Raw genomic sequence first — 26708 nt, forward strand, 5'->3', positions numbered from 1 at the left:
ACAAAAAAATGAAATTGTCCTTTTATTTAGGTGGTGGTTAAGGTTAGCCATCTGGGTCAAATAGGTCAATCCATGATGTCATAATTAAATAATAAAAATTAAAGAAATATAAGAACACAAAAAATACAAAATATTTGTAGAAAATAGTTAAAACATCTATAATATAGAATTATTTTTTACACATAAAAATATATACAAAATTTAAAATAATTTGGATGTATATTACTATCTTCGTCATCTAAAATTGCAACGTACAAATATACTAGTATATGAAAAATTGAAAATTGGTTGGTTGGCTGGGGGTTTCATGTGTGCTTTTTCAAAATTTCCTGCTATAAGATCCAAGGTTTCCGGCTAGTTCGTATTTTGCAATTACAAATGGTTTGTATCAATACTTTTATCTTTTCTCACTCAATCACTCACTAATTGATACTTTTATAATGATTTTTCATTATCTTGTAACTTGCTCCTGAACTTTACTTTAAGGCTCAGTTTAGAAGGAATACAAATGTAAATTTGTAGAGTACAAATACATATAAAATAATACAAAATATAAGGTTTTACACTCTACAAATATAAAGATACAAATATGCACGGTACGTGCAAAACCTTGTGTATAAATGCAATGGTTTTCATAGTCTAAAATCCACACAAATATAAAGATACAAATATGCACCGTACGTGCAAAACCTTGTATACAATGTTTTAAACTTAGTATTTGCACTCTTCCCAAAGTGAGTTAAACGTTGATTCAGTGTAATTTCCTTTCTTTTCCTTTTTTTTTCATATTTGTTAGGACACATAGTTTGTGAATGCTCTTACAACGCTCAATTAAGATGTAATTTCATCTGGCATATGAAAGAAAGGTCAAGTCATTTTAACATGTATTGTTTCATGGGAAGGGCTGTCAAATTGGATTACATTTTGATTTTTTCCTTTTTTTTGTTGACCTTTATTTTTATTTTTTATCTTGTTTCCACTTTTCATGGATAGCCGTGAAACTCATAAAAAATTTAAGTATTAACCGTGAAGTAGTAAAAGAGTAGGGTTTTGCCATATACCGAGTGCTTGTTTACTATGTTAATCGAATGTCCTTGTCCCTTAAAGGTTGTGTTTGATTGTAGTGCAATTTTATTTGTACTCATACAAATGCATAGGAGTACAAATATTGTAAAAAAGAAAAATGCAAATCTTTGCTTAATTTGGTTTTGGATTTTACTTTATTCTATTTCATTTCATGTTTTAATTTACTTCATTTGTAATGTAATCAAATAGAATAAAATAAAATTTACATTCAAATCATTTGCAGTGTTATAGTTTTGCATCAATACAAATTTATTTGCATTGCAACTAAACACAACATAAACATGAGATCAACTGATTTTTTTTTTATTATTATTTCAAACCTAATGTATTGACATTTCATTGGAATTGCAGGCAACTATGGTTGCAGATATGCTCTTTGGAGCAGAATGCTTCTTAAAGTGGTAGATAAAAAAAAAAAAAAGCCTACGGTTGCCTATGTCCGGAGAAACCGAGAACATGTCCAAAAAGAGTAGGGAAAATGTAGGGAAACCTATATAAGATTTATAAAGGTTTCTTTCCTTTCCCTACTTTTTTCTTCAAACCAAACATAACCTTAAAGTTTTAATCTGGAAAATAATTATGGGAAGGGGACACCATTACCATAAAAATTGTTACTAACCCAAATCTTATTTAGCATAAAGCGAGAACGATCATGGATTTGTGTTAGAGTTCAAAACGTCTATAGTTCAATATCTATTGGCTAAAATTTTGTCTGAGAAAAAATGTATCAGTAGGTGCTAGGTGGGGTCTACCTGCAAGACAGTGGATGTTCTTGGGAGGGAGGAGGAAAGAAAGAAAAAGGTGAACTTAAGGAGGGCTTTAATGGATGCTGAATTCTGTTAGACAGTCTTGTATGCCCTTAGCTTCAATCGGATTTGATGTACTTTTGTTATTTAGTGGAAATAAATTAAAGTGCATGTTTGATTCATGTTGTTTGGTATAATTTTGTGTAAGACCCTAAAACCGGACACTTATAGAAACTTGTGTTAGTTTTAAATGTTTACAGCCATTGGATAAGTTTGGGGAGATTTATCCTGCCAATGCTGATACTGATATGCCACCAAGTGTTGGGATGACTTGTTTCGGCCATCAGGGTAAGACCCAAGGCACATGCAATATGGGATTGCTTGAACCCTTGAACCGGACCAGATTTTTAGTATTGCCCTAGACCTTGGAGACAGATGGGCAAAACTGGAAAGTTACACCTGACCCCTAGACTCGATTATGACACATTACTAGGTGTCAGATCGGGCTGTCTTTGATGTGTCAATCAGTGAGATCCTTAGTGGGGGTCGAAACCTTGACATGTTGGGGCAATCTGAGAATTCATCTGAGTGAGTGGTCATAGTGACAGGACCATCCCCTTTGTCGGACAATGGTAATGATCGGGAATGCACTCTCTTTGATGGAAACCAAACTGCCGGCAATTGATTTCAATCGTTGGAATTAAAACCTTTTGCAAATCTTTTGAAACCGTACATATACATACATACATACATACATATATATATATATATATATATGTATGTATGTATGTATATGTACGGTTTCAAAAGATTTGCAAAAGGTTTTAATTCCCGGAATCCATGTGAGTAGAGAGTGCGGCACTGTTCCTTGCAGCCGAGGGAGAGGTCTTCTCTTGTCGGGCAGTGCTTGATCATTAAGGGCTGAGAGGTTAAGTGTAAGACCATTTAGGATAATACCTGATGGGCTAATCTTGCACCTGCCCACAGTCCCTGGGTTTTTATAAGATGGCTTGGCCCAGGGACCACTTAATGCAAGTGTTGGGCCCATAGGGTCCATGTGATGGGCTCAAGGGGGTCACTGAGTCTTTTAGTGAATTCGGCTGGGCCTTGTAATAAAGGCTGGGCCGAACCCATGTGGCTGGTGTGTAGATCAATGCTTGGGTCCCACGCCATACAAAGAAGTCCAACTAGGCAGCAGGTTGGAAACTAGTTAAACACTGAACACTTAATGGGCCAAAAGCCCATTTCGAATTGGGCTGATATGATCACCAGTTCATAGGGCGAATATGAGATTAGTATTAGTAAAAGGATTGGGTCTTTGACCTTATTCACTCTAAGAGCAAATTCAAATTAGATTTGAATCAGATAACCTCCTGATAAGATCAGGAGTTAACTAACTTAATCTACAGATAGGATTAAGTTAACCCCTCTATCCAAATACTGATTTGGATTGGGATAACTCCCAAAATATTGGGAGGTTTTCTTAATCAAGAAGAAAGAGGAGAAAACCCTAGCAGAAATATCAGATTTCGAACTAGGGGTTTTGAGTAAGCAAGAAACACATCCTGCAATTTGAGATTTGATCCCTCACAGACTCCAAAGAGAAGAGACAATTCTGCCCTCTTTGTCCCTGGACTTCTCCTCCTTCAGCCGCCGCCATTCCCTGTTGGAAGATTGGATCTTTGCAGCAACAGGAAGTCAAGAAATCAGTTCTTGACAATAGTCTTACAAGAAAGACAAAAGGATTCGGTGTTCAAAGTTTCTAGAGGATTCTTGTGAAGAATCCAGTGTGTAGGACGCACCCTGCTGGTTCCGTTCCATCCACAACTGTGTCATCTTCAGCAGGAGCGGATCTTGGTTACTTCTTTGGGCGTGAACACCAACTTTAGGAGATATTATTTCTCCGGATCAAGTATAATCCTTCCTGTTTTCTTTTGGTTTAGATCTGGTTTGTTTATGGTTCAAGTATGATCATTGAATAATGTAATTCTAAATTTAGGGAATATGATTCCTAATTGGAAGAAGGTAGGAAATTTTTTTGAAATCCGCCCTCTATTTCGCACCCTTCTTGGCGTCCATCAGATGGATCCTACCATTCTTTCAAATTCTTCAACATGAACTTAAAGAGGGCTTTAAGGTTGGAGTGGAGGTGCGCCGTGGGGATTTTGAAAATTAGATATGCTAATCGTGGTGAGAATTCTTCAACGTGTTTCTTTTGCTTTTCTAACATGCAAGTTTGGGCTTGCATTCATGATGGAATTGGAAGTGTGCTGCGTCACTTCAAAGCATTCTTCATAGGACCTAAATCTATGTATTTATACTATTTATCCATCAATTCAAAACTTATTATATATAAGAGCATAAACTTTAAAATCTCTAGAGACTTTGTTTAAAACGAGCTTTTAAAAACCGATTCAGAACCATAACCGTTATGGCCACCAGTTTTTGGGTCAGTGGTTTGATCATCCGGTTTGAATGTGATGAACCATGAAGATGCGGAGATGGATGGCTGATACTTAGGCGTTCCAAACCTGCATACAAAGAGAAAAGTGTAGATGCCACACAATATGGGATCTGAGGCACTTATCTCTCAAACAAAGTGTAAGAGAGAACTGCTTAATCTGATTAAAGCTGGAGCAGCTGAGAGGATCTTCTCCTGTCTCAATCTCAGTAATGAGCTTATATCATGTATATGAAGCAATTGCGAGTGACCCCTTATATAGCTTGCTTCTCCGACGTTAAGTTCCCTGTTATTAGGAACAAACAATAATCAATTGAGATAAGTGCTCTTCAACAATAAAATTCATGCTCCATCAGATTTGAAACAAGTGTCTCATGTTGACCGAGGATCTAACCACTTGGTCATTCAGTCTAGAATAGGTCAAACGGATATCCATTGACCTGGTAAGTGTTGAAACTAGGATCTATAATAATCCAATAACATTGGTATCCCTATGCATAAAACATTTTCAAGTAAACAATCAAATAAATTTCTTTTTATAAAAAAAATAAATAGATAATAATTTGAGAAAAAAGAAGTGAATGATTGTGTGTGAAAGTGTTGCATAGAGATAACCATAAAATAATCATCTTCCATCAACATGTGGCTTGTCACATGGCCATTGGATATTCCAACATGTTAAGGATCAAACGAGGGCCTATGGCAATTCTTCCAATAGAATGAATGGCCCATTCTAACTTAAAAAATAATTAAAATAAAAATGACCAAAAACCATTGTTCGGGTCAAATAGATTAACAATTTAATTGCTCGGGTCAATGGATCATTGACGAAGTCAACAATTTTTTGGCCAAAGACTGAATTAAGGGTGAAACAGAACCGGTTGCATGAACAATTCCCATGCCAAATGGTCCAATCATCCGGGTCAAAGATGGTTCAAAAATACTGGTTTAAACCGCCCCAAATTGAAATCGAATCATCTATGTTAAGAACCCAGATTACCAAGCAGTAGCAAGTTAAAAACCAGAACATAAGCAATCCTATATCAAGGGGATTCTGAATGGAGACAAAGCCCCTATCCCTCTTTCTGTTCTTTCAAATTCCAAACTTTGTGGCATGAATTAGGGCGGTCTAATCCCTCTTTAGAGGGTACTAAGAGCAGCCCTTCGGAGATTTGACCACTTTTCCATCTCCCCAACCAGTTGTGACTGTTATGCCTCACTATTACTCAGAGATCCGACAATTGCCACCGAGCCTACCGCCTTATTACTGTGTCAAAGACAATTACATACCATTGGGTTTACTCTTTCTCCACGATATCCACTTGAATCTAGGGGTGCCGATTGGACTGGGTTTGGTTCAATCCAATCCGGTTTAATATGAGTCCATTCCAATTCAATGAATAATTTGGATTATTTGGATTAGTCCAATTCAATGTTCAGACCATTCAATTTGTTTAAATTCATTTTAATTTATATTGGTTTCAATTCAAATTCGGTTCATTGACACTTATATTCTTATCTTATATCAATGGATTAGATATTGACTTAATCCAGCCAAATCTAATATAAATTTATTATGAACGGATTAGGTCCAGTCTAATCTAATAAATATTTTGGACCGAAATAGTTCAATCCATTATATCTTTTTGGTCCATTCAATCCTTTCAATCCAAAACCAGCCCATTGACACCCTTGAATCAATGCGGCATTATGTACACATGGTGGAACACGTGACAAGTTCCCATAAGCTGGGAGTTTGATTCGTCAACGGTAATGATATAGCTGAATATGAATGTGATCGCCTTTGTTGAGTTTTGGACAGGTACGTAGGCAGTGATTCCTTCTTCAGGAATAGATGAATTGGAGAGGTGGACAAAGGACTCCAAACTTATGCATGAATCTGGGCGGTTTTATGATACCAAAATCGATTCATTAGTTTCCGGTTCAATCGGTTAATCTACTAATTTTGATCGAGTTTTGAGCAAATCCGGTTATTGAGGTATGACTGAACAGATTAGAGTCCCGAATTACGGTTCAACTGGTCAGTCTGTTCCTCTTCCCCCTACCACTTATATACAGCGAAAAAGCTTTGGAATTTTTTTGGAAGGCCGAAAAGATGGTAATGATACTTGATACAAATACAATAATAACCGAGCTCCTTATTTTCTCTCCAATTACTTTTTGTAATGTAATAGAGTAGAGATCGGGAATTTAAAATTATGTTTGGTTTGAAGGAAAAGGTAGGAAAAGAAAGGAAAAGGTAAGAAATTCCCTTTCTTTCCCTACCTTTTCCTTCAAACCAAACATAGCCTAAAGGAAAAGCAATAATACAAGTTGATTTTGCTTTCCTTTTCCGTTGATTTGCTGTTAAGAGATGCCCGTGACCGTGACCTACCTTTTGTTTTGAAGCTTGCATTATTGTTCTGGAGATGCGGATGCCCCCAAATAAGAATAAGGCGAGTGCACATGAAGATAATGGACACATTGCTTTATTTTGCATGGCTAGTTGATTTTGTTTTATAAAGGGCCACTCTGTGAACCAGGAAAAAACAAGACTTCCATTTTCTCTCAAGTGGGTGGTTTTAGGGATATCAATGGTTGGGATTTAAACAGTAAAATTGGCCTGACCCTAGTACCCTACCCTATATAGTCGGATTAGGGTAAGGTTTATTCGGAGTATAGGGTCCAGTTATGGTTTTGATTTTTAACCCAAATTGTGTGAGTTTTCCCCATGGTTTCAAAACCAGATTGGGCTGGATGGTCGGACCGGAAAAATCAGAAACCGGTCAGGTGATCAGTTTCATTTTTCTCAAAAACCACTGATTTTGGTCAGCAAACCTCTGATCAGGGCAGTTAACTGTCCCAATAATTTTGACTGTTTTTTTATTTTTTGTCAGAATGAGTTGATCATTTGGTTCGAATGATCGGACCATTCGACCTGGGAACCAAAGCCCTAACCGGTTCATTCTCTGGATCAGTTTTAAAAACCTTGAGTTTTTCTGACCTACTTTGCTGGGTCATGATACCCGTACATATATATATATATATATAGGGTATTTTTGCAATTTTGTATAATTCCTGATTTCACACCCTTAAAGCTTAGGATTTATTTTCATATTTGTTTTGATTTTTTTTTTTCTAATAGAGAAAGTAATATCTTTAAATCCATCACCCAAATTCCAACTTAAACTGGTTTTCAAAATGTATAATATAAGATACACTAGAAAGATTGCGGATCAGGTAAAATTCGGGTAAAACACATTGGAAGATCGGATTAGGGTGAAGGTAAACCAGTATTGAACCTTTGAGTCAGGTTTTATATAGGCAGTGGTGGTTATAATTGTCCCCATTGATATTTAAAATAATAGGGAGTCAAATGAAATTTAACTTCTTAAATAAGTTCTTTTCTTCATGAACGCATAAGAGGTGAAACAAGAAGTATGCCTCCACTGATTAAAGGTCCTACATCCGCCACTGGTCACAGGCACCATTTTAGTCACATTATCCATTGCCTAAAGTCTTTAGCACCGAAAGAACTTCTCAATATAAGATATGGACCAAGAGGACCACAGCTCCAATTATAATAAAGGCAACCCTGGACCAAGAGCTGTCCCACTCCCTCACCCCAGGCTGGTTATATTAGCAAATTTTGCCGATCAGTGAAGCAAAATCATGTGAAAGGGCCTCCACTCTCAGTCTAGGAGAACCACCCTATTTCTCACAACTGAGAACCGTGCTGAGTATGTGAGTTGTAAGTACCATTTTCTGAATTGGTGCTTATTTTTTAATATTGATATATATTATTTAATGCTCAAGATGATGTTACATCATCACACGGTTGGCAGCAATGCACTGTTTTCTCATAAAATATTGAATTTAGTGTTGCTACAGACCACACTTTCTTGATTTTCAAGAGGTGATTTAAAGTAACATTTTTTTCCCTAAAAGAATGATATCAAATAAAAAGACATTATTTGAAGCACCATTTTCATTCAAAGTTAGCAATGCACCATTTGAAGGCTATGTTTGATTTGAAGGAAAAGGTAGGAAAAGAAAAGGAAAGGAAAGGAAAAGTATAAAAACCTATACAAAATTTGTGAAGGTTTCATTATCTTTCCCTTTCCCTTTCCCTACTTTTTCCTTCAAACCAAACATAGTTTCAATGACTCATTTTCTCAGAAAAATGGCGTCCATGCCAAACACCCACATATTAATTCAGCGCTACATGTGTTCCCAGTTGATTCTTCCTTCAGGGTCAATTGGAGTTTTGGAAATGGTGTTGTGGGAATGAAATAATTAGGATAATTCTACGTTGACACTTGACAGTCAATGGGAAAATTCCGAACGATTCTGGCTGTCTCACCGAACAAAAAAAAGAGAGTTGATTCCAAAGGAAGTGTACTTCGGATCTGACGGCTTTCCTGACTTGCCAGTTGCCAAGTTTCGTTTTGTGTATCAAATAAAAATAGAGTTTTTCAGCACCGTCCAAATGTTTGACCACGTTAATCCAATTTCCCACGATGGGACCCATTGAGTGGCGCTCCAGAGAGGACGGTTGATACAACAAATATGATGGTCGTGTAAAACCAACTTCCCATGTGGTGGTCCACCTACTCAATGGTACTGATGGCCGTGGGTCATGTTTCCATGATACCGGGGTTCAATTGTTCGGTAAGACAAATATAGCACATCATGAGCAGATGAGCTCACACACCAGCTCACACAGAGAAAGACAAGAGGTCATGGTCTAGGCGATCGAGATCTAGCTTGCGCGTTGTGCGTATTCTAGCAAATCCAGTCTGTACTCGGCATATGTGAATTGTGATTGGGACCTCGATAGTCGATACCCCGTCTCCCATCTTTTCCTTGTTACGTAGCCGTCGGATGAATTGGGGTGGAACCCAATTCGGTCGTCTGGCCCTCCAAAAGGAATCTTAAACGGTTGGACAGTTCACGTCGTGAAACTGGAAAGATGATGAGGTTGGATGGGGTGCATCAGGCTTATTTTTAGCACAGGACCCAGTTTTCTCAGTTGGTGGAATTACAGAACAATGAGCTGTCATGTGTTTTACTGAATTAAATAAAGGAGAATGAAATGTAAATTTCTTTCCGTTTTTGGAATGTCAGCTCAGCATAGTGCCCTTGATCCACCACTCTTTTTCGGAAATTCCATTGGTATCCCCTTTCACACTTCGATCTGCTTCACTGAACCAGTCAACCAGCTGACCAAGCCCCAAGGCGAGACTGCGAGAGTTGGATCAATGGATACATCTATTATATTAATCAAAAGAAGAGGGCATTTTTGTCAACGTAGAAAAAACTGTGGGGTTTATCTTTTCTTTGCCTTGACTCAGAGGGGTTTTCAGCTGATCAGTGTTTAGTAGTGAATATTTCTTTCCTCGTTTTCTTTCCCTTTTTCTTTTTCTTTTTTTCTTTTTCTTTATTTTCTTTGTTCCTTGGATTTATGGCTTCTGAGTCTCACTCAGTCCCTCACTGTATCATCTTTGATATCTCCTTCTGTAGTTTCAGCCTGAGATGATTCGATCTCTTCATTGTTTCATCGGCGAGATTTTCGGCAGAAGGGATTAACAGAAGGCATTCGGTTTTGAATTATTTGATCTCTTCATTTACTTCATTATTATTGTCCTTCCGGTCGGAATTGATGAAAATGCAGAGAAATTGGCGTTTTGAGCGTTTTGGATGGAAAGATTTCAGTTCTAAGAAGCGGTAGAATGGTGTTAAACGCCTGGCAAATGAACATATACCGGGGAATGGTCATCTTTTGGAAACTGTTAGGGTTTTCTGCACGTTCCGGTGTGTTATTTGGCGGATTTTGTTCGAGAAATCTTATCATGCAAGGTTGAATTTCTGGTGGAATATCAAATATCAGGGGACGTAGGAGTTCGCCTTCTTCTCAGCTGAGTTCTTCGGAATTTGGATCACTCCATCTTGAGCAAAGCTGAATAATGTCGCCATTGCTAGAGATTTAAGACTTACTTAGACCCTTTTACCTGCTTTCCACTGAAATCTGTTTATTGCATCACGAAGATCAGGTATTTTATGTGTCTGCGTTTCTTCTCTGCTGCGGAAGATCTGCCACTGAAACTGGGAGAAACTTCAGAAAATAAGTTTGGCGTTTCGACCGTTTGAAGAATCTTGCATTGGTTGGATATCCTTTAAGAATCTTTGCATTATTCGAGCTGGAGAGAAATGCTGAATAGTCACGATTCTGGTTTCCTTTGAATGATGATGGTTGTGTGATCCGCTTCTGTTTTATCTGTAAGTCTCTTTTACAAGATTCTCAAGGAAAGAAGTTCTAAGGCGCAAGATTGTAACGGCTTCGAAGCTTCAAAGCTGCTTTATATTATACCTTGTCAGAACCCTTTGCTTTACTTAGTACCCGTTGGTGTCATTTAACTGAGTTTCTTTAACATAATCCAATATCCTTTGTTTCGTTTGAAGTACAAGAAGTGTGATTTACAAGCTTCTTAAGATCTACTGCTCGTCTGGAAAATCTTTGCTTCATTCGGTAACCGTTGGGGATCTGTTTTAAGAAGTTTGGTAGTTTTAGCTAGGTTAGCTCAGTATTAGGAAGCATTGATGGGGCTTCTTCGAAGTCTCTCAATGCTTCTCCCCTTATTGCTTTGGATCATGTGGATGTCGGTTGTTAGAGCTCAGTTGCCTGTGGATAAGGAAAGGGCTGCACGTTCATTGGATGCACTTCTGCAAGACTACGCTTACCGTGCTTTCCCCTCGGTTCATCTACGAACAGGCAAACTATATGATGGGGAGCTCCCCTCGAATTTAACCGGGATTAAGATTTCAGCAATGCGGCTCAGGAGTGGTAGCTTAAGAACTAGAGGTGTTAGCCGCTTCAAAGAATTTGAGATCCCAACCGAAGTTGCTGTGCAACCTTACGTGGAAAGGCTTGTTCTGGTTTACCACAACCTGGGCAATTGGTCTTTGGTCTACTATCCACTACCTGGCTACACTTATCTAGCTCCAGTGGTGGGTCTCCTTGCTTACGATGCATTGAATTTATCAGCAACAAATTTACCCACATTGGATATAACAGCATTAGATGATCCCATCTCAATTAATTTTTCGGAAGTGAAATCAGCACCAAGTGGATACACTGCAAAATGTATTTGGTTCAACTTGCAAGGTTTGACAGAGTTCAGCAATGTTACATCAAATAACATCTGCTCTACGAAGAAACAGGGCCATTTCTCCATTGTGGTTGAATATACTGCTCCACCTTCTCCAGCACCAGAGTCTCCTCCAACTGGTGGAGGGCCAAATGAGGGGCCAGGAAAGAGAGGTAATGGGAAGGACAAGTCAAAGGTGTGGAAGATAGTAGGATCTGCTCTTGGTGGATTTGCATTGTTGGTATTGTTGGCTTTATTGGTGTTGTGGGTTCGGAGGTACAAGCACCGGAAGAGGATGGATCGGATGGAGAAGGCTGCTGAAGCAGGTGAAGCCTTGCAAATGGCCTCAATTGGGAACACAAGAGCACCAGTAGCCATGGGGACAAGGACACAACCAGTCCTGGAGAACGAATATGTGCCTTAAATTTTGTCCATTTGTACAAGCAATATCTATTATTCATGTTCAGTTCAATTCATGTGTTTAGATATTTTTATCACCCATTCTTTCTGTTATTTCTTCCCTGTTCTCTCCCTTTTCTTTAATTTTTTTTTTTTTTTATTTCAATGTATGCCTCCTACTTGTTGCATAGAGTAATACCTAATTCTTGTTATGAGTTATCTAATATGTTGATGTTGATTTGCTTAAAATTGAATGCATGAACATCAAAGTGATGGATAAACTGTTTGATCATAGCTGGCCAATCTTACTTATAGTTGATTATTGATGTTATATTCTTCTAGATGGATACCATTCTGTAAGTTCAATATTGTAGGGAATCCTACATAGTCTACTACTACAGACTGTGTATAAATGAGCTGGGCTAGGGCTCAACTCAAACTTTCATTCATCGCCCAATGATGAGAACAAGGTACAGAGTGCAATAGGTAATGAATATCAATTTGAATCAGCAATTGGCTTGGCTTAATGTCAGCATCAAATTTTGTTGATCAGTCAAAGTTTGTTGTTCGAATGCTTGCTACTTGACCAATTTATCTTATTATAACATAAGATAATGGATAATACTTTAGTTCCACTTAAATATTCTGCTTTAGGGGGTAGCTCATAAGATAATGACTTTTCTTATATGAGGTTTCTGTCTCCTGCTTTCCTTTTTCTTTGCTGACTTTATTTGAAAGCTTTAAATGCCTGATTGAATGCATTATTGTCCTGTTGATCTGATCCAATCATTTTTTTTTTGAAAAAGATGGTAACTTTATTAATGAAATAGAGGGTACATAAGATGATGTACACAGAAATTACAACTCATATGTTAAGTAGGGAGAAAGCTATCACTAAACAGGAAATCCCTGTGAACACCAGCTTTTGCTAGACCATCTGCATCAGAGTTTAGCTCCCTAGGGGTCCAACCCAACTGTGCATTTAAGTTTAATATGATCTGATCCAATCATATTATGGTACTTGTGTCTACATGCCTGGTGGGGCTGTAGTGGATATATTTCTTGTGCTTCAACAAGGTTGGTTGGTTTTGAAAACCTACCTCCGTCCAAGACTTGCCTGAAAACTTGTTTCGACTTTTATGGTCTTTGAAAAAAAGAAGAGGACTAATAGGGCCTTTCATGTGCTGTGGGGAAGAGTGTTGTCTCTCTGAATCTTTGGGTTTTAGCCCCATAAGAGTTCAAATGAATCTCCCTGAACCTGAATGGCATTGGAAGAAACCTCAATACATTTTTAAATTCTTGCATGGCAGATGGAAGACCAATTCATAACCGCACTCCTCCCCATCTTCTAATGCTGGATTTTTTGTCAAGCTTTTTTTTTTTTTGTGGAAGCTAGTAAAGCAATTATCTTTCTACTCCTAAAGCTGTGAGTATCCTGTGAAATCATTTGGCTTAGAGAAGAATCTCTCTACAATAGCAAATCATAATCTATAAAGTGACTCAGTAAGCACCATAAGATGGAGCCAAATTTCAGTAAGTAGCTCTTGGAGACTGGTTAGTTTTTTGAGTGTGATTATAGAAACTATTGTCTTCCTATAAGCTAGTACTAAGGAGATTTCCAGGACTTTGAATGTAACTGCTGATGGACTTGCTGGAGCTGAATTATAGCCGTCTTTTTTTGGGTCTAGCATTGTATATCTTCTTCTGCGTGCCTTTTGCAACACTCTTCATGGTTACCTTTTCTCGAAAAAAATCAAAGTACATGGTTGGAGGATTTCAATCTCCTCCAACATTCATATGGCAATTGACAAGATGGCCAGTTTTCTTAGGCTTTGTCATTATTAGAAAAGTGATATAAGCTTAACAAACTGGCACTGATATGAAATTTAGTCCAATACAGGTAGAGAAGGTTGTGACATCAAATGTATTGGTGCTTGTGGCATAGAGAACCATTGAGCATTTAAATGATTTAATTCTTTATCATAAATTCTGCTATGAATGATCAATTTGAGCCCCAATTTCACTGTGTGGCAGGTGTCCAAGACTCAAAGTAAAACTCAGTTACTCTCTCATGTATGTATATTGTATCATTCCTCATGTTTAATGGAACACCTATCACACAGTAGATGGTTAGTGAAAGAAGTGCATGAAATCTGGACTCTATCAATTATTTACAAATCTCCAATCTTTTGTCTTCTATGTATATATTCTTTGTCAGTACCCAAAATTAGGTCTATATCTATATTCATTCGAGCTCAGCTCAGCAGAAAAATATCAGGCTTGAGTTTGGACTTGAGCTTGATTCGAGCTAGAGACATGAGCTCAAATTCGGCCCAACTCAAAAGCTCATATGTTTGAGCTTGATAGTGAGCCAAGCTTCATATTAAAAAATAAAAATAAATTATACATGTAAAAAATTCTTTATTATTATGTTATGTATAAAATTAGGAATACTATATTGAATATAAGCTCGATTAGGCTGGCGAGCCTCATGAGCTGAGCTTCATTAGGCTCTAGCTTGGCTTGAAGCCCGGTTTAACCCATGCCAAATAGAGCTTTTCGCAAATTGAGTTTGAATAGCTTGTGAAAAGCTTAGTTTTTGTCCACCCCTACCATTTTTTGATCAGCAAATATCTATATTTATACATTTATGAAAATGTATAAACTCTCTTAATACATTCTTCATCTTTTTCCATGCTTATGATTTCTCATACATAAATTGCCCTTTCTTTCTTCCCCTCAGCCCCCTCACACATATACTACCCTAATTCTCTCTCTCTCTCTCAATGTATTCTACTATTCTATGATTCTTGCGTATTATTCTCTAGTTAATCTTAGTTTTATTCTCCACCTTTATTCTCCACCTTTAAAATCGCTGATTTTAAAATCTTAGTTTCACTAGTTAATCTTATTTTTATTCTTCACCCTTATTTATTTATTTTGCTCCTTATTTTTTGTATGTTGCCTAATGCTTTGCTTTTTATTCATCTCCAAAAATATTCTTGAACTACATCACCAGAAGAGAGCCAAAATTGGACCTTGCTCACTTACCTTCATTCAAAGCTAGCAATGCACGGATTCTAAGTAGACCCTAAATGTGGTTACTATTTAAATCTAAATGGAAGGCCCTTTAGAATAAACTTACTGTCATAGCTAACGTCTTTGTCTGGGTAAATATTCATAAGCATTTCAAATTGGTTTCTTCAGTATCTGCATTGAGACATACATGTCACACACAACATAGCCAAACTTTGCATTCTGGTATTCCTATTGTCTTCCTATTATCATTTTTATGATGGAAGTTTCTGAACTCAATAAGTGGAAGAGTTTGAATAAGTGTCTGCTCAAAAAAGGTGGACAAGTTGCAACAGAAACCACCATATATTACTAAATGTCATCAGGCCAGAGCAAAATGAGATGTGTGGAGCTGCGCTGATGAAGATTATGGTGGATATGCATGCAAATGAGGTTATCCTCAGAAACCAAATATCTTGGAATATGTTTTACTTGGAATTGGTTGGAAAATGTTTAAATGTTGTTTTGGTTTTCATTATTGTATCCATATTTTCGAATTTAGCTGAAAATGATCATTATCTTGTAGAGCTGATGGCGTAAGAGTCATAGTGCTGCCATGTTCATTTTTAAGCTGGATAAGTGTCGAGATGACATATGATGCAATCACTGTTATACTTTGAACTTTGGATATGATGGAACAGTTGATAATGCTGTAAATCTCACATCTGAAACTTCTATTGATATAAATTTAAGTTGACATGTACATAGTTAATTTCTATAGTTACTAATTAGAAAATATATTTCCATTGATATATTTGATAATATGCTTGTATACTTAGGCATATAACACATTTAATAATGAGAAAGGGGCATAATCATGCTTATAACTACTCTGCAAGCCTGACAAATATCATCATCCTTATCTTGTTGAGCTTTAGAGCAATTTTCTCTGTTTGGAAAATATTATGTTTCATATTCCAAAGAAAAGGGGAAGAATAATGTGGCGTTGTGTGAGAGCTGCTGTTGTTTGGACTATCTGGAAGAAAGGAATTCTAGAATATTTTCAGGGAAGGAGAGGAACAAGGAAACCATTCAGGAGGTGATTTGCTCCAGGGTATTCCATTGGCTTAAATCAGTGGATCTCTTCAACAATGTCTCAGTAGATGATTTGTCAAGAAAATGGAAAGAAATTGCCTTTTCAGCCCCAGTGCAAGAGGTATCAGTTCCAGCTTGGTCTCCTCCTCCAAGTGGATTTTACAAAATGGACTTTGATGGAAGCAGCATTCGCAACCCAGGGCCTTTGGGTATTGGGGATGCGTTAAGGGATGGGAAAGGGAAAATAAATGCTTTGTTCTCAGGCCCAATTGAAGAGGGTGACTCTCTCAGAGCTGAGATTTTGGCAGCTTTAGAAGGTGTTCAAAGAGCTAAGGACTTAAACTTGAGGAAGCTGATCATGGAAGAAGATTCTAAGCTGGTGGTAGATTGGCTGAAGGGAGACAAAACCGACCTGTGGATGTACAGCAATGAGAAGAAAAAAAATTCAAATGACTGACAAAAGACATGGAAGTTAAAGTAGCTTGGGTTAAGAGATGTGCAAACTCATTTGCTGATGGGTTAGCAAAGCAAGGGGTACATAGGGAGAACTTGTTTTGGGCTCAACTGTAATTTTTCTGCAATGTTTCTTGTTTGGGGGAGATAAGAGAGGTTCTCTCCCACCTTTTTTTCTAATTAATGAAATCCTTTGTTATTGATAAAAAAAAGGATATTATGTTTCACTGAGATGCATGACTTAAAATGGTAGGTTCAAATTTTGGATTTCAAATAGGCTAAGTACTATCTGTCAATTTTAACTCATTCCTGTTAAAGCTTACTCGTTTTTCTTGTATTTTCTCCACGTACAATTACTATTTATTTTGTATTATTTTTTCTCGTCCATGTTGTTCAGTGTCCCTTTCTGAATTATGTCCTGTCCCATCTAATGTACTTGGTTTAATGATTTGCTATATAGTTGCATAATGGGAATTCAATGTTCTTGGTTGGAATAGATAAGGTCCTACTAGCCTTATGTTGGCACTGCAAATTAATTGATCAGCTATTACAATGGCAATAACAATTTATTTTTTTATTCCAGAATTTTACTGTTAAATCTAAACAATCTGCATTTACTTAGATGGAAATGCAGAGATGGATGGATTGAAACAATATAGATGTTGTAGATAATGATTGATCAAAACCCATAAATGTTCTATTAAATTTGAAGAGTTCTTTATATCAAATATGTATTAAATATTTCAAGTGTTAATTGACATATACTAATTTTCTATTTACGTTTGCAAAACAAAGAAGCATATGCAAAATGTTTGATTTACTTCAGATTTTTTGCTTTTCATGTTGAAAAGGCCAACTATCTTCTCCCATTCAATTTATTTCTCATTTTAAATAGTGGATAAATTTGTGCAGAAGCCGATATTCCTCTCTGCAGTCAAATTCACCATTTCAAAGGTTAGGCCAATTTTGTTATTTTTCTTGTATCTACTTATCTTATCCTTTGTTGGTGAAGTTAATCTTTATGTGGCAATTGCTTTTGATATAATTGACAAAAGGTTGGCAGGGTGGAAGAGTAGATATTTATCTCTTGGTGATTTGATTACTTTGATTAAGATGTTTTAGCTACTTTACCAATCTACTATCTTAAAAGCCCATTAGTCAATGTTGGTCCCAGCTATCCATGGTCTTGGGAGGAGTAGACTGGATACGGTCATAACCTTTGCCATCTTTTTTGCACGGAGTGGCAGTTCTCAGGGTCAAACCTGCATTCTCACACTTGCTAGCTCGAGATTTTACTATTACACCAAGTAAAGGCCCCTACCAATCTACTATCTATTTTTATTAAAATTTCCAGCAAAAGTGGGTAGATTCTATTGGAATGATTCAAAGCAGTGTTTTTAACAGGCGTGGGAGGCGTGCGCTTGGAGGTGTATGCCAGAGGCGCTGACACCTGTGAGGCGTATGCCTCAGGTGCAAGAGGCATACGCCTCATGCGCTTTTTTCACGAGGCATGCTAGAGGCGTATGCCTCATGCACATCTTATATAAAAAGACAAAAAAGAAAAAAGAAAAAAAAAGGAAAGGAAAGGAAAAGAAAGGGAAGGGAAAGAAAAAGAAAGAGAAGAAAAAAAGAGAAAAAGAAAGAAAAGGAAAGGAAAGGGAAGGGAAGAAAAGATAAGGGGAAAGACCCCCCCTTTCAACTAATGTTATGCATCTTTATTCTTCTTAATATAAAAGATTCTTATTAAAAATAAAGAAAAGGTGAGATCCCCCCTTCTTCTTCATCCTCCTCCTTTTAAGGAGGTTTACGCCAATTGCATTCTGAACTACGCCTCAAGCCTCTAGGTAGTGGAACGCCTCGCATCATGCCTCCGTGTTTTAAAACATTGATCCAAAGTGATTCTTTTGTAGAATGACAGTTGGGAGAGGAGGAAGTTTAATTTAGTTTAATGGGATAAGTTGTGCAGGACAAAAAGGTATAGAGGGTTGGGTTTTAGAAGAATTAGAATATTGAATAAAGCATCACTTGGAAAATGGATGTGGAGGTTTGGGGTAGAAACAGAAACTCTTCAGAGGATTATTGCTTGTTTAGTATAGGGTTGTTAATTTAAATTGGGATTCTAGAGAGATTTGATCCTCATGGAGTGAGTTTTTAGAAGGATATTATGCTCTTTCATCATGTATTTTTGGACTTCACAAAGTTATAAGGTGGGGGAGGGTTTGAAAATCCATATATGGAAATGAGTTGAATAATAATGATATCACTATTAATTAATATTTCGAGTTTAGAAATGGAAAGATGACTTGGTTCCAAAGAGGATCATTGTTGAAAAGACAGATTGATAGTGCATTTTTCTGTTTAGAAAAAGTTGAAGACAAGAACATTTCTCCAGGAACTTCGGATAAAAGACAGTATAAGGAATGGAAAAAATGGACATTTTACTGTAAAATCCTTTTATAAATTGATACACAATCAGGTGGAAGATTCTAACCTTAGAGGTATTTGGAGTAATCCAGTTCCTCCTAGGCTGCATTCTTACCATGAACCCTCCAAAGAGGAGAGTCATTTATTTGACAAGTTTATGCTACACGTGTAATTGTAATGAAAAAGATGCTAGACACTTGCTTCTCTTGTGCAGGATCCAATTTTCTATGGGCTGTTTTTTTTTTTTTTTTCTCTTAAGTCATTAATGTTGGCAGCTGGAGCATCCTCAAGATATTTTCTTCCTGGTCTTTTCTTCAAGGAAGCAAGTAGGCAAAGATATTATGGAGTTGTGCCTTTTGCAATTTGTTGGGGTACAGGGGAAGGAAGAATAGAAGAATATTTGATGTAAAACAGAAAAATAGAAGAATATTCTGGAGTTGTGCCTTTTATATGGACATAGGGAACATGATTTGGATTGGATTTTAGTTCATTGAGAATTTATGAACGTGCTGAGATCTTATTTAGGCTCGATCTTTTGGTCTACTATGGAATTATCGGAACTCATAAGTTTTTATTTAGTGTTTGAATTGTTTCATTTTATCTGTTTTCTGTTGTTTCATTGATGCATGTTGTTCTGTGGAGCAGCATCTCATCACCTTTTATTACATTGTACTATTTTTTTTTAATAACGTTTTATCCTACAGTTAATCTCAACCAGGTTTGTTGCTTGTGAATTATGGATATTTTGTTTTCCTTTTTTGCTTCATGTAGGAGTTAATTGGTGCTTGGGCTAGAATCAGAGGATTTGAATTGTTCTGAAATCTATTAGCGAGAGAGTTTAATCTCTTCAAGTTTATTTGTTTCAGTATTCTATAGTTAATTTTGAGAACATGGTCCAATGAGTTGTCTCATAGGAGGTTTCTTGCATAATTTGGCCATTTAAGATAAATATTCTAATATTACATGAGAGGTTTATGAAATATCGATATTATTTTTTTCTTTGTTTTGTTCTGTTTTTATTTATTTTATTTTATTTATTTATTTATTTTTTTTGGGGTGAAGGCAATGGTTCGACTATTTATTAAGTTTACACATGTTTTTTCACTGAAATGGTTTGTTAGTAGATATATGTAGAAAGAAATTCTTCATTTGAACCGATATATCTAATATATGTAAAGGTTAAAATCATTGTTTAGACTTAAGGCTATGAATTATGATGTCAGTTCCCATAATCAAGGGTTGCTAAAGAAAGCAGCTGTCAAGAATTAATCTGCCATCCATCTTGCTTTGGGAAATTTGGGTTGTAGTTGTGTAAGTCGGGTTGGCACAAGTTAACAGTTTACATTAGATTTGGGCTCTTGGCTTCCACACGAATTAGGATCTGCTCCTCACACAGGGCGCTTCACACCGACCTTACATGCACATCTCACCATATATGCACTGGGAATATCTCCTGTGAGTAATGATGTATAAGTAGGAGAAATATTCCCAATGCATGGTGGGATGTGCATGTGAGGTGCCCTGTGTGAGGAGCAGATCCTGTCTCCTTCCACAGCCCCACTAAAATAAATACATACTGATTGAAGCTTAATCAGCATAACGTCATGGTGGAGTGTGATAACAGAACACACACCACAGCATCATTTCCTTTTTATCGGAGACTAAAGAATTCCTTTTTTTTTTTTTCCCTCCATTTGTATTGGTTTCTTTAATGAGAAAATTAGATGTTTTTTTTAACTAATTAATTTGGTGCTTTTGTTAACTAAAGATTGTTAAAAACTTAACTTGAATTTGAAACTTAAAAGTTATTTAAAACAATGATAATATCTCTCAAAGTATTCATTTCCTAGACCTAGAATTAATGCTATCCTCTCGAATAGAGATGGTTGGTTTATTTATTTTTGGACAAAATAATATCAAGCTTATGAAGACATTCAAAAAGATTGGGTGCAATAATTTCAAAAGGAAATGATTTGAGAACACCCCACTTTTTTACAAAGGGAGTAGACACCTGATCATTAGTCATAGAGTATATGTTTTGAAAGGTCAAATTCTTACAAAAAGGCAAATGATTCCTATAACATTGCTGTTCATCATTATAAATACGACCCCTTTTACTTATTAAAAACAACATGTGCATAAGCCATATACTATGCATGCATTTGTGCTATACATACAATTTCCAAACTCAGTAGACGGGCTTACGTAATTAATACTTAATAGTGGGAATGCTATAAAATTTTAAACAAATTATATATATTTTTTATTTGACTTTTCTTTTATTATTTTACTGGAAGGAGTACAAATACGAACATGTAGATTGCAAAGCCTTGTATTTTGTATTATTTTGAATGTATTTACACTTTACATAATTATATATATTTGTATTTGTACTCCTTCCAAACACCAAACTGAACAAGATTAGTAGAAACATAGATCCATCAACTGCCAACTCCAACCATCAAAGTATTAATATAACAAGTTACCATTCATTTATTGAGTTTCATGCGGGTCATAAAAGTTAAAATCCAAATACCGTATATCATATTTAATTATTTATAATTATGATTAATTTGTGTACATGTACATAAAATGTACTCTTGTATAAATTAAAACAAAGGAATAGAATAATATCCATATATAGCATATTTATTTTAGGAAAAAAACTATACTTTTATGATATAAGCTTTTCTGGTATCATAGTCCGACTCTTTGTTTTATCCTAAGCAATACATTCTAGAATTGATATATACAGATCTAAACTGTTAATCCGGCATCAAATGAAAATGAATAAAAAGGAACAAAAAAAAAAAAAAGAACAAAAGCAATAAAATGAAAATGAAAATGAATAAAAAGGTTTGTTGGAAAAAGAAGTAATATTATTATTATTATGTGAACGTGAAAGGTGTTAAATGTGCAAGGACTACGGGTGATGATTTGCTGCTAAAATACTCTTAGCAGGCGCAACTTGGCGGCCTGGCCCAGGCGCCGATCTGGCGACCTACGAGACGTGTTCACCAACAAATTCGACATGCATATCCTAACACTCCCACGATCCTTGGAAGTTGGCCCACGTGCTGAACGATCTAGAGGGTGGTCAACGTGCATGGCGGTTACCTCTAGGAATTTTGAACCACTTAGACGACCTCGCAGAAATCTCGGATATGGTGCATGAAGACCATGCCAAACAATGCCTATATAATGGCACAAACCCCAAGGGCAAGGGGAGAGAGCAAGCAAATTAGCAAGCATATTCTAGCTCTCATATTTTATGATTTTTAGCTCGTAGTCTACTATGAGAGTACTGACTTAAGCATTGGAGTGACCTCGTCCGGGTTAAACACCCTGGGTCCTCTGACATTTGGTTCCTTGCAGGACTCTAAAGAGCAAGGAAGCTCGTCACCTAACCTACCCAGCTCGCCACCAGGCAGCTCGGTGCCAGGTAGTCCGCCACCAGGTAGCTCACCACTAAGTAGCTCATCAAGGTAGCTCACCGCAAGACAGTTTGCCACCAGGTAGCTCACCACCAAGTAGCTCATCAATGTAGCTTACCACAAGGCAGTTCGCCACCAGGTAGCTCACCACTAAGCAGTTCGCTAGGTAGTTTGCCACCAAGCAGTTCGCCACTAGGTAGTTCGCCACCAGACAGCTCGCCACTAGGGAGTTCCACTTCAGCCTCTAAGTCACAGGCCACTTGGAATGAGACGAACAGATGAGATACTTAACCAAAAAAATAATACGTGACCAGAAGCGATTACATCAGGTATAAATACAAATAATGTATAATACGAATGCATTCAGAATATAAAAGCAAGTCTCCATAGCATTTAATTAACAACATGGCATCGACAAGACTAATAAGTAATTCCATCCTTATCCTTGTTACTTTGCAAAAAGACTAGAAACGAAATTTGCACTAGCGGAGGGAAAAACAAAATAAATGCGCAAAATGTATTCTTCCCAACCTGACAAAGTGAACATGTGATATTAATTATTTGATATTCAGCCTTCAAATTTATAAAACCCCTTTACATGCAGCCTCCACAACAATAATCTAAACCTACTTGGTCTTAATGTCTTCCTTAATTATGTATATAAAACAAAATAATTTAAACCTCGAGGTAATATTTTAATTTCTAAATTAGGTTAAATCTCAAGGTTGGGAAGAAGGTTTCTTTTTCTCCATTATGTAATATAATTTTGTACGTTTAATGAACACGTAAAAAAAATGGACACCTGTCACTTAAAATATCCTCAGCCTATCGTTGAACAAGGGCAGCCTTCAAGTGCTCATTCAACATAATTAAGATTTCCTACGTAGAGAGCTCCTATCACCGAACCCTACCCATACACCAAACCCTTCCTCCATCAGCGGCGATAGAGCTCCGACAATTCATTAACGGTGACAAAAAAGACCTCTGGCGGCGACGTATTCTTCTTCTTCGACTAGTAACTCCGGTGGTAGGGTCGGCGATCATTCTTCTTCTTCTCCTCTTCTTCTTGCTTGAGTCCGACCATTGTGTTTGCAAGATCTGCAATCAGGGATTTAGAGAGACCAGAACCTTTAGATGCACTTGGACCTGCAAAAGGTGCCGTGGAAGCTACTCAAGAGGCAGACACCAGAGGTTCGAAAGAGAGTGTTTGTTTGCCCATAACCCAGCTGTTTGCACCATGATCCTTGCCACATTAACGCTCAAATAGACGTTAACATTGACCTGGTCGACGTGCCATTTTCTCATTCGCAGGTTCATGCATCCAGTGCACCCACGGGTTTATAGAACGTGGACTCCACTCTACCCGCCTTGAATTGCAGTCACACATCACCATATTGTATTGTAAGATGTGCAGCTGCAATTAGGTGTAAACAAGAAAAATCGAAAAGCCGAACCAAATCGAAAATTCTACTTAATTGAATCAATTGGTTCGGTATTTTAGAAAAATCGAAGGTACTGGTTCAGTTTCAGTTAGCCAATATAAGAAAATGGATAGTTAAGTGAAGCGACCGGTATACATATACTTATATATATTGTATATATTTTATAATATCTTTAATATATATTTATAATATACAATATATTGTTTATTATTTATAATATAATATTTTATATGTATTATATATAATAGTATGATAATCGAAAAACCGATGAACCAAATCGATCAACTAATTAATCAATTGGATTCAGTTTGGTTTCAATTACCATTTTTCTAAAAACTAATACCATCAATTTAGTTAGAAAAAATATCCACAATTCAATTAACCAAACTGTGAATGCATGGTTTTTAAAAACGAACCGATCAGGGGAATGATTGAACTGTTCTAACAAAAAAAAGTTAAAAATTTGAAAAATGATCAAAACCGTTCGAATGGTTCGAATAATTAACCGGCCAATTCAGCAGTTTACTGACCAAAATCAATGGTTTTGAGGGAAAAAAACAGTTTTGGAGGAAAACGAAACTGGTCAGATTCAGCTGACCGGTTCTCGATTTTTTCAGTCCAGTTTTGAAAACAGTGTGCGAATGTACTTTGAGTAGGGTGTGAGTAGAGAAAGTGAATAGGATCGCATTTGTGTGGATGCACCGTGGAGTGTTATGGTTTAACAACGCCAGAGGTAAAAGCTACGTAGTTTTTTCTTTTTCTACCAAAAGGGAATGGTTATATCAAATATTTCCTTTATTAAAAGTGCTTCAGTGATCTTATCAAGCCAAACCCATCATACACAAAATCAAAATCAAAGCAGACAAGTTACCACCCGATCGTAGTTGGTTTTATATTGTTGTTGTAACTATCATAGCGTCATCACTGTATTATTTCAGATTTTTTTTCCCAGATATATAACTATATTTTTTCTTATCCGATCTACACATTAACTCATTTATTGAAATGGAAGCAGCTACTTAATAAGTTTTTTCATGATTCAAATTAGTTTTGATAAACAGATATCCAACCTAACCACATATGTCAGATATGTTGATGTAAACCTAACTACATAAATAGATATCCAACAATTTAACTCGGTTTTAGTAAGGGGCAGGGGAGTCGATTTAACTCGGTTCAATTCACCAAGAAAGCAACAGCGCTGAGCCATTTATTCACCGACTTTCTAATGTCCCACTACAGAAGTTCAAAATTCCCCGAATTTCTTGTATGGTAGTGTTGTTTGTTCACCGTGAAATAGAAATGAATATTTAACACGCAACAGTGATGTTATGTTATCACTTTCTTTCTTTTTTTTTTTTTAATTAGAATTATTTCAGGTTCATGTGGTTCGAATGCTTTATCTGGTAGGTCTGAAAATTGACCTGATCTCCTTTTTTTAACTCGCCTCGAAGATTCTAAGTCAATTTTAGCAAGAGGAGAATTGAATTTTGATTCCACCCACTAAATTGATACTTAATGCAAGGAAGATGATAGATCTGGAATTTGAATTCAATTCACATCAGAATTCATGATGCCATCATACAGTTTGGTTCAGTGTAATTAAGGGAGAAGGTTTTCAATTCAGGAGGAGATATTGTTTATATGGGGATTTGGGGAATTAATAAATGAATTATGAGATGGAGTGGAATGTCAGTAATATCAAAATGTAGACAAAGACAACAAATAATAATAATAATGCCGACAATCCAAATTGAAATACTTTTGGCTGGAAATTCAATTAATGCATACCTCCCCATCAAAGTAAGTATGCTACGTCTTCAACATACAATTTATAACTTTCTCCCATGTTCACACGTTTTTAATCCCTACACGAAATCTGATGATCCAATGAGCAGGGATCCTGTTCGAATCATTTTCACTTCTGTTCCTTATGAAGATAACATGAATGATAAAATAAGACAAGAGATGATGTGGTCTGGTATTATATTAATGGAGAATGGCCACGTGGCTATAAAATTGAACATACAAAACGATTGAATTTAAGGCAAAATCTATAGTGCATCCAACACAGGATTCAGCAGGCAGTGTGAACATATTTAATATACACTCAATAAGTAAATATTCTGACAACTGTATTAAAATTTTGTATCATTTCAAGGTTGAGGATAGTTTATTTTAAGTTATACGACATGTGTTACAAAATGTTTTATACTATGCGTCTACATCATCTGAATTCTGAATTGAGAAGGTACAGTGTATTAAATATGAAAGTGAACTAACGTCTTTACCACGGTTTTCAAAACCGAACCGGTCAGAGGTCCGGTTACCGGGTTGAACGGTCCGACCATTCAAATCGAATGCTTGGATTGTTCCGACAAAAAAATAAAAAACGGTCAAAACCATTTGAACAGTTAACTACTCAGTTCAGCGGTTCGTTGATCAAAACCAATGGTTTTTGGGGGAAATTCGGTTTTTGGGGAAAACGAAACCGGTCACTTGATCGATTCCCGGTTTTTCTAGTCCAACCGTCCAGTCCAGTCTGATTTTGAAAACTATGGTCTTTATTATAATTGATTGAGATCTAAATTTTAACACTCAAATCATGTGTCTAGTCGTCGAGCTCTCAACATTTAAAAAAAAAAAAAAGCGATTAGAAATAAATTCATAAGCATAAGAAAAACAGATAAACTCTGTGATGTCTCAAGTTCGTCAGTCTATCCGTAGCTCAATTTAAACACTGATCATATATATATGTATGTAGGAATTTTAGATCATGATAATGATAGTTATAATGTATAAATTTTTTATAAATTTTATGTATTTTTTATTCTTTTATATTTTATGTTTTTCACTATGAATTGGATGCAGATTGCAAAATCCGAATATGACTATATAAGAAACTCTATAAAAATTTATGTATTTTTTGTTCTTTTATATTTTATGTTTTTCACTATGAATTCTATATTTATTTTTATTTAATTTTTTTTCTACATTTTTGACCA

General features: G+C 36.3%; 1 protein-coding gene across 1 annotated transcript; it reads left to right on the forward strand.

Annotated features, from left to right (window-relative positions):
• Window positions 1-9653: 9653 nt before the first annotated feature.
• LOC148863042 (uncharacterized) lies at window positions 9654-12064 on the forward strand. The gene has a single exon (XM_088980553.1). The coding sequence runs from the start codon at window positions 10894-10896 to the stop codon at window positions 11863-11865; it is 972 nt and encodes a 323-aa protein (XP_088836679.1). The 5' UTR covers window positions 9654-10893; the 3' UTR covers window positions 11866-12064.
• The last annotated feature ends 14644 nt before the right edge of the window (window positions 12065-26708 follow it).

The sequence above is a fragment of the Nelumbo lutea genome, chromosome 3 (assembly GCF_056320005.1).
Source record: "Nelumbo lutea isolate HS-2025 chromosome 3, American lotus-T2T, whole genome shotgun sequence".
Lineage (NCBI taxonomy): Eukaryota > Viridiplantae > Streptophyta > Magnoliopsida > Proteales > Nelumbonaceae > Nelumbo > Nelumbo lutea.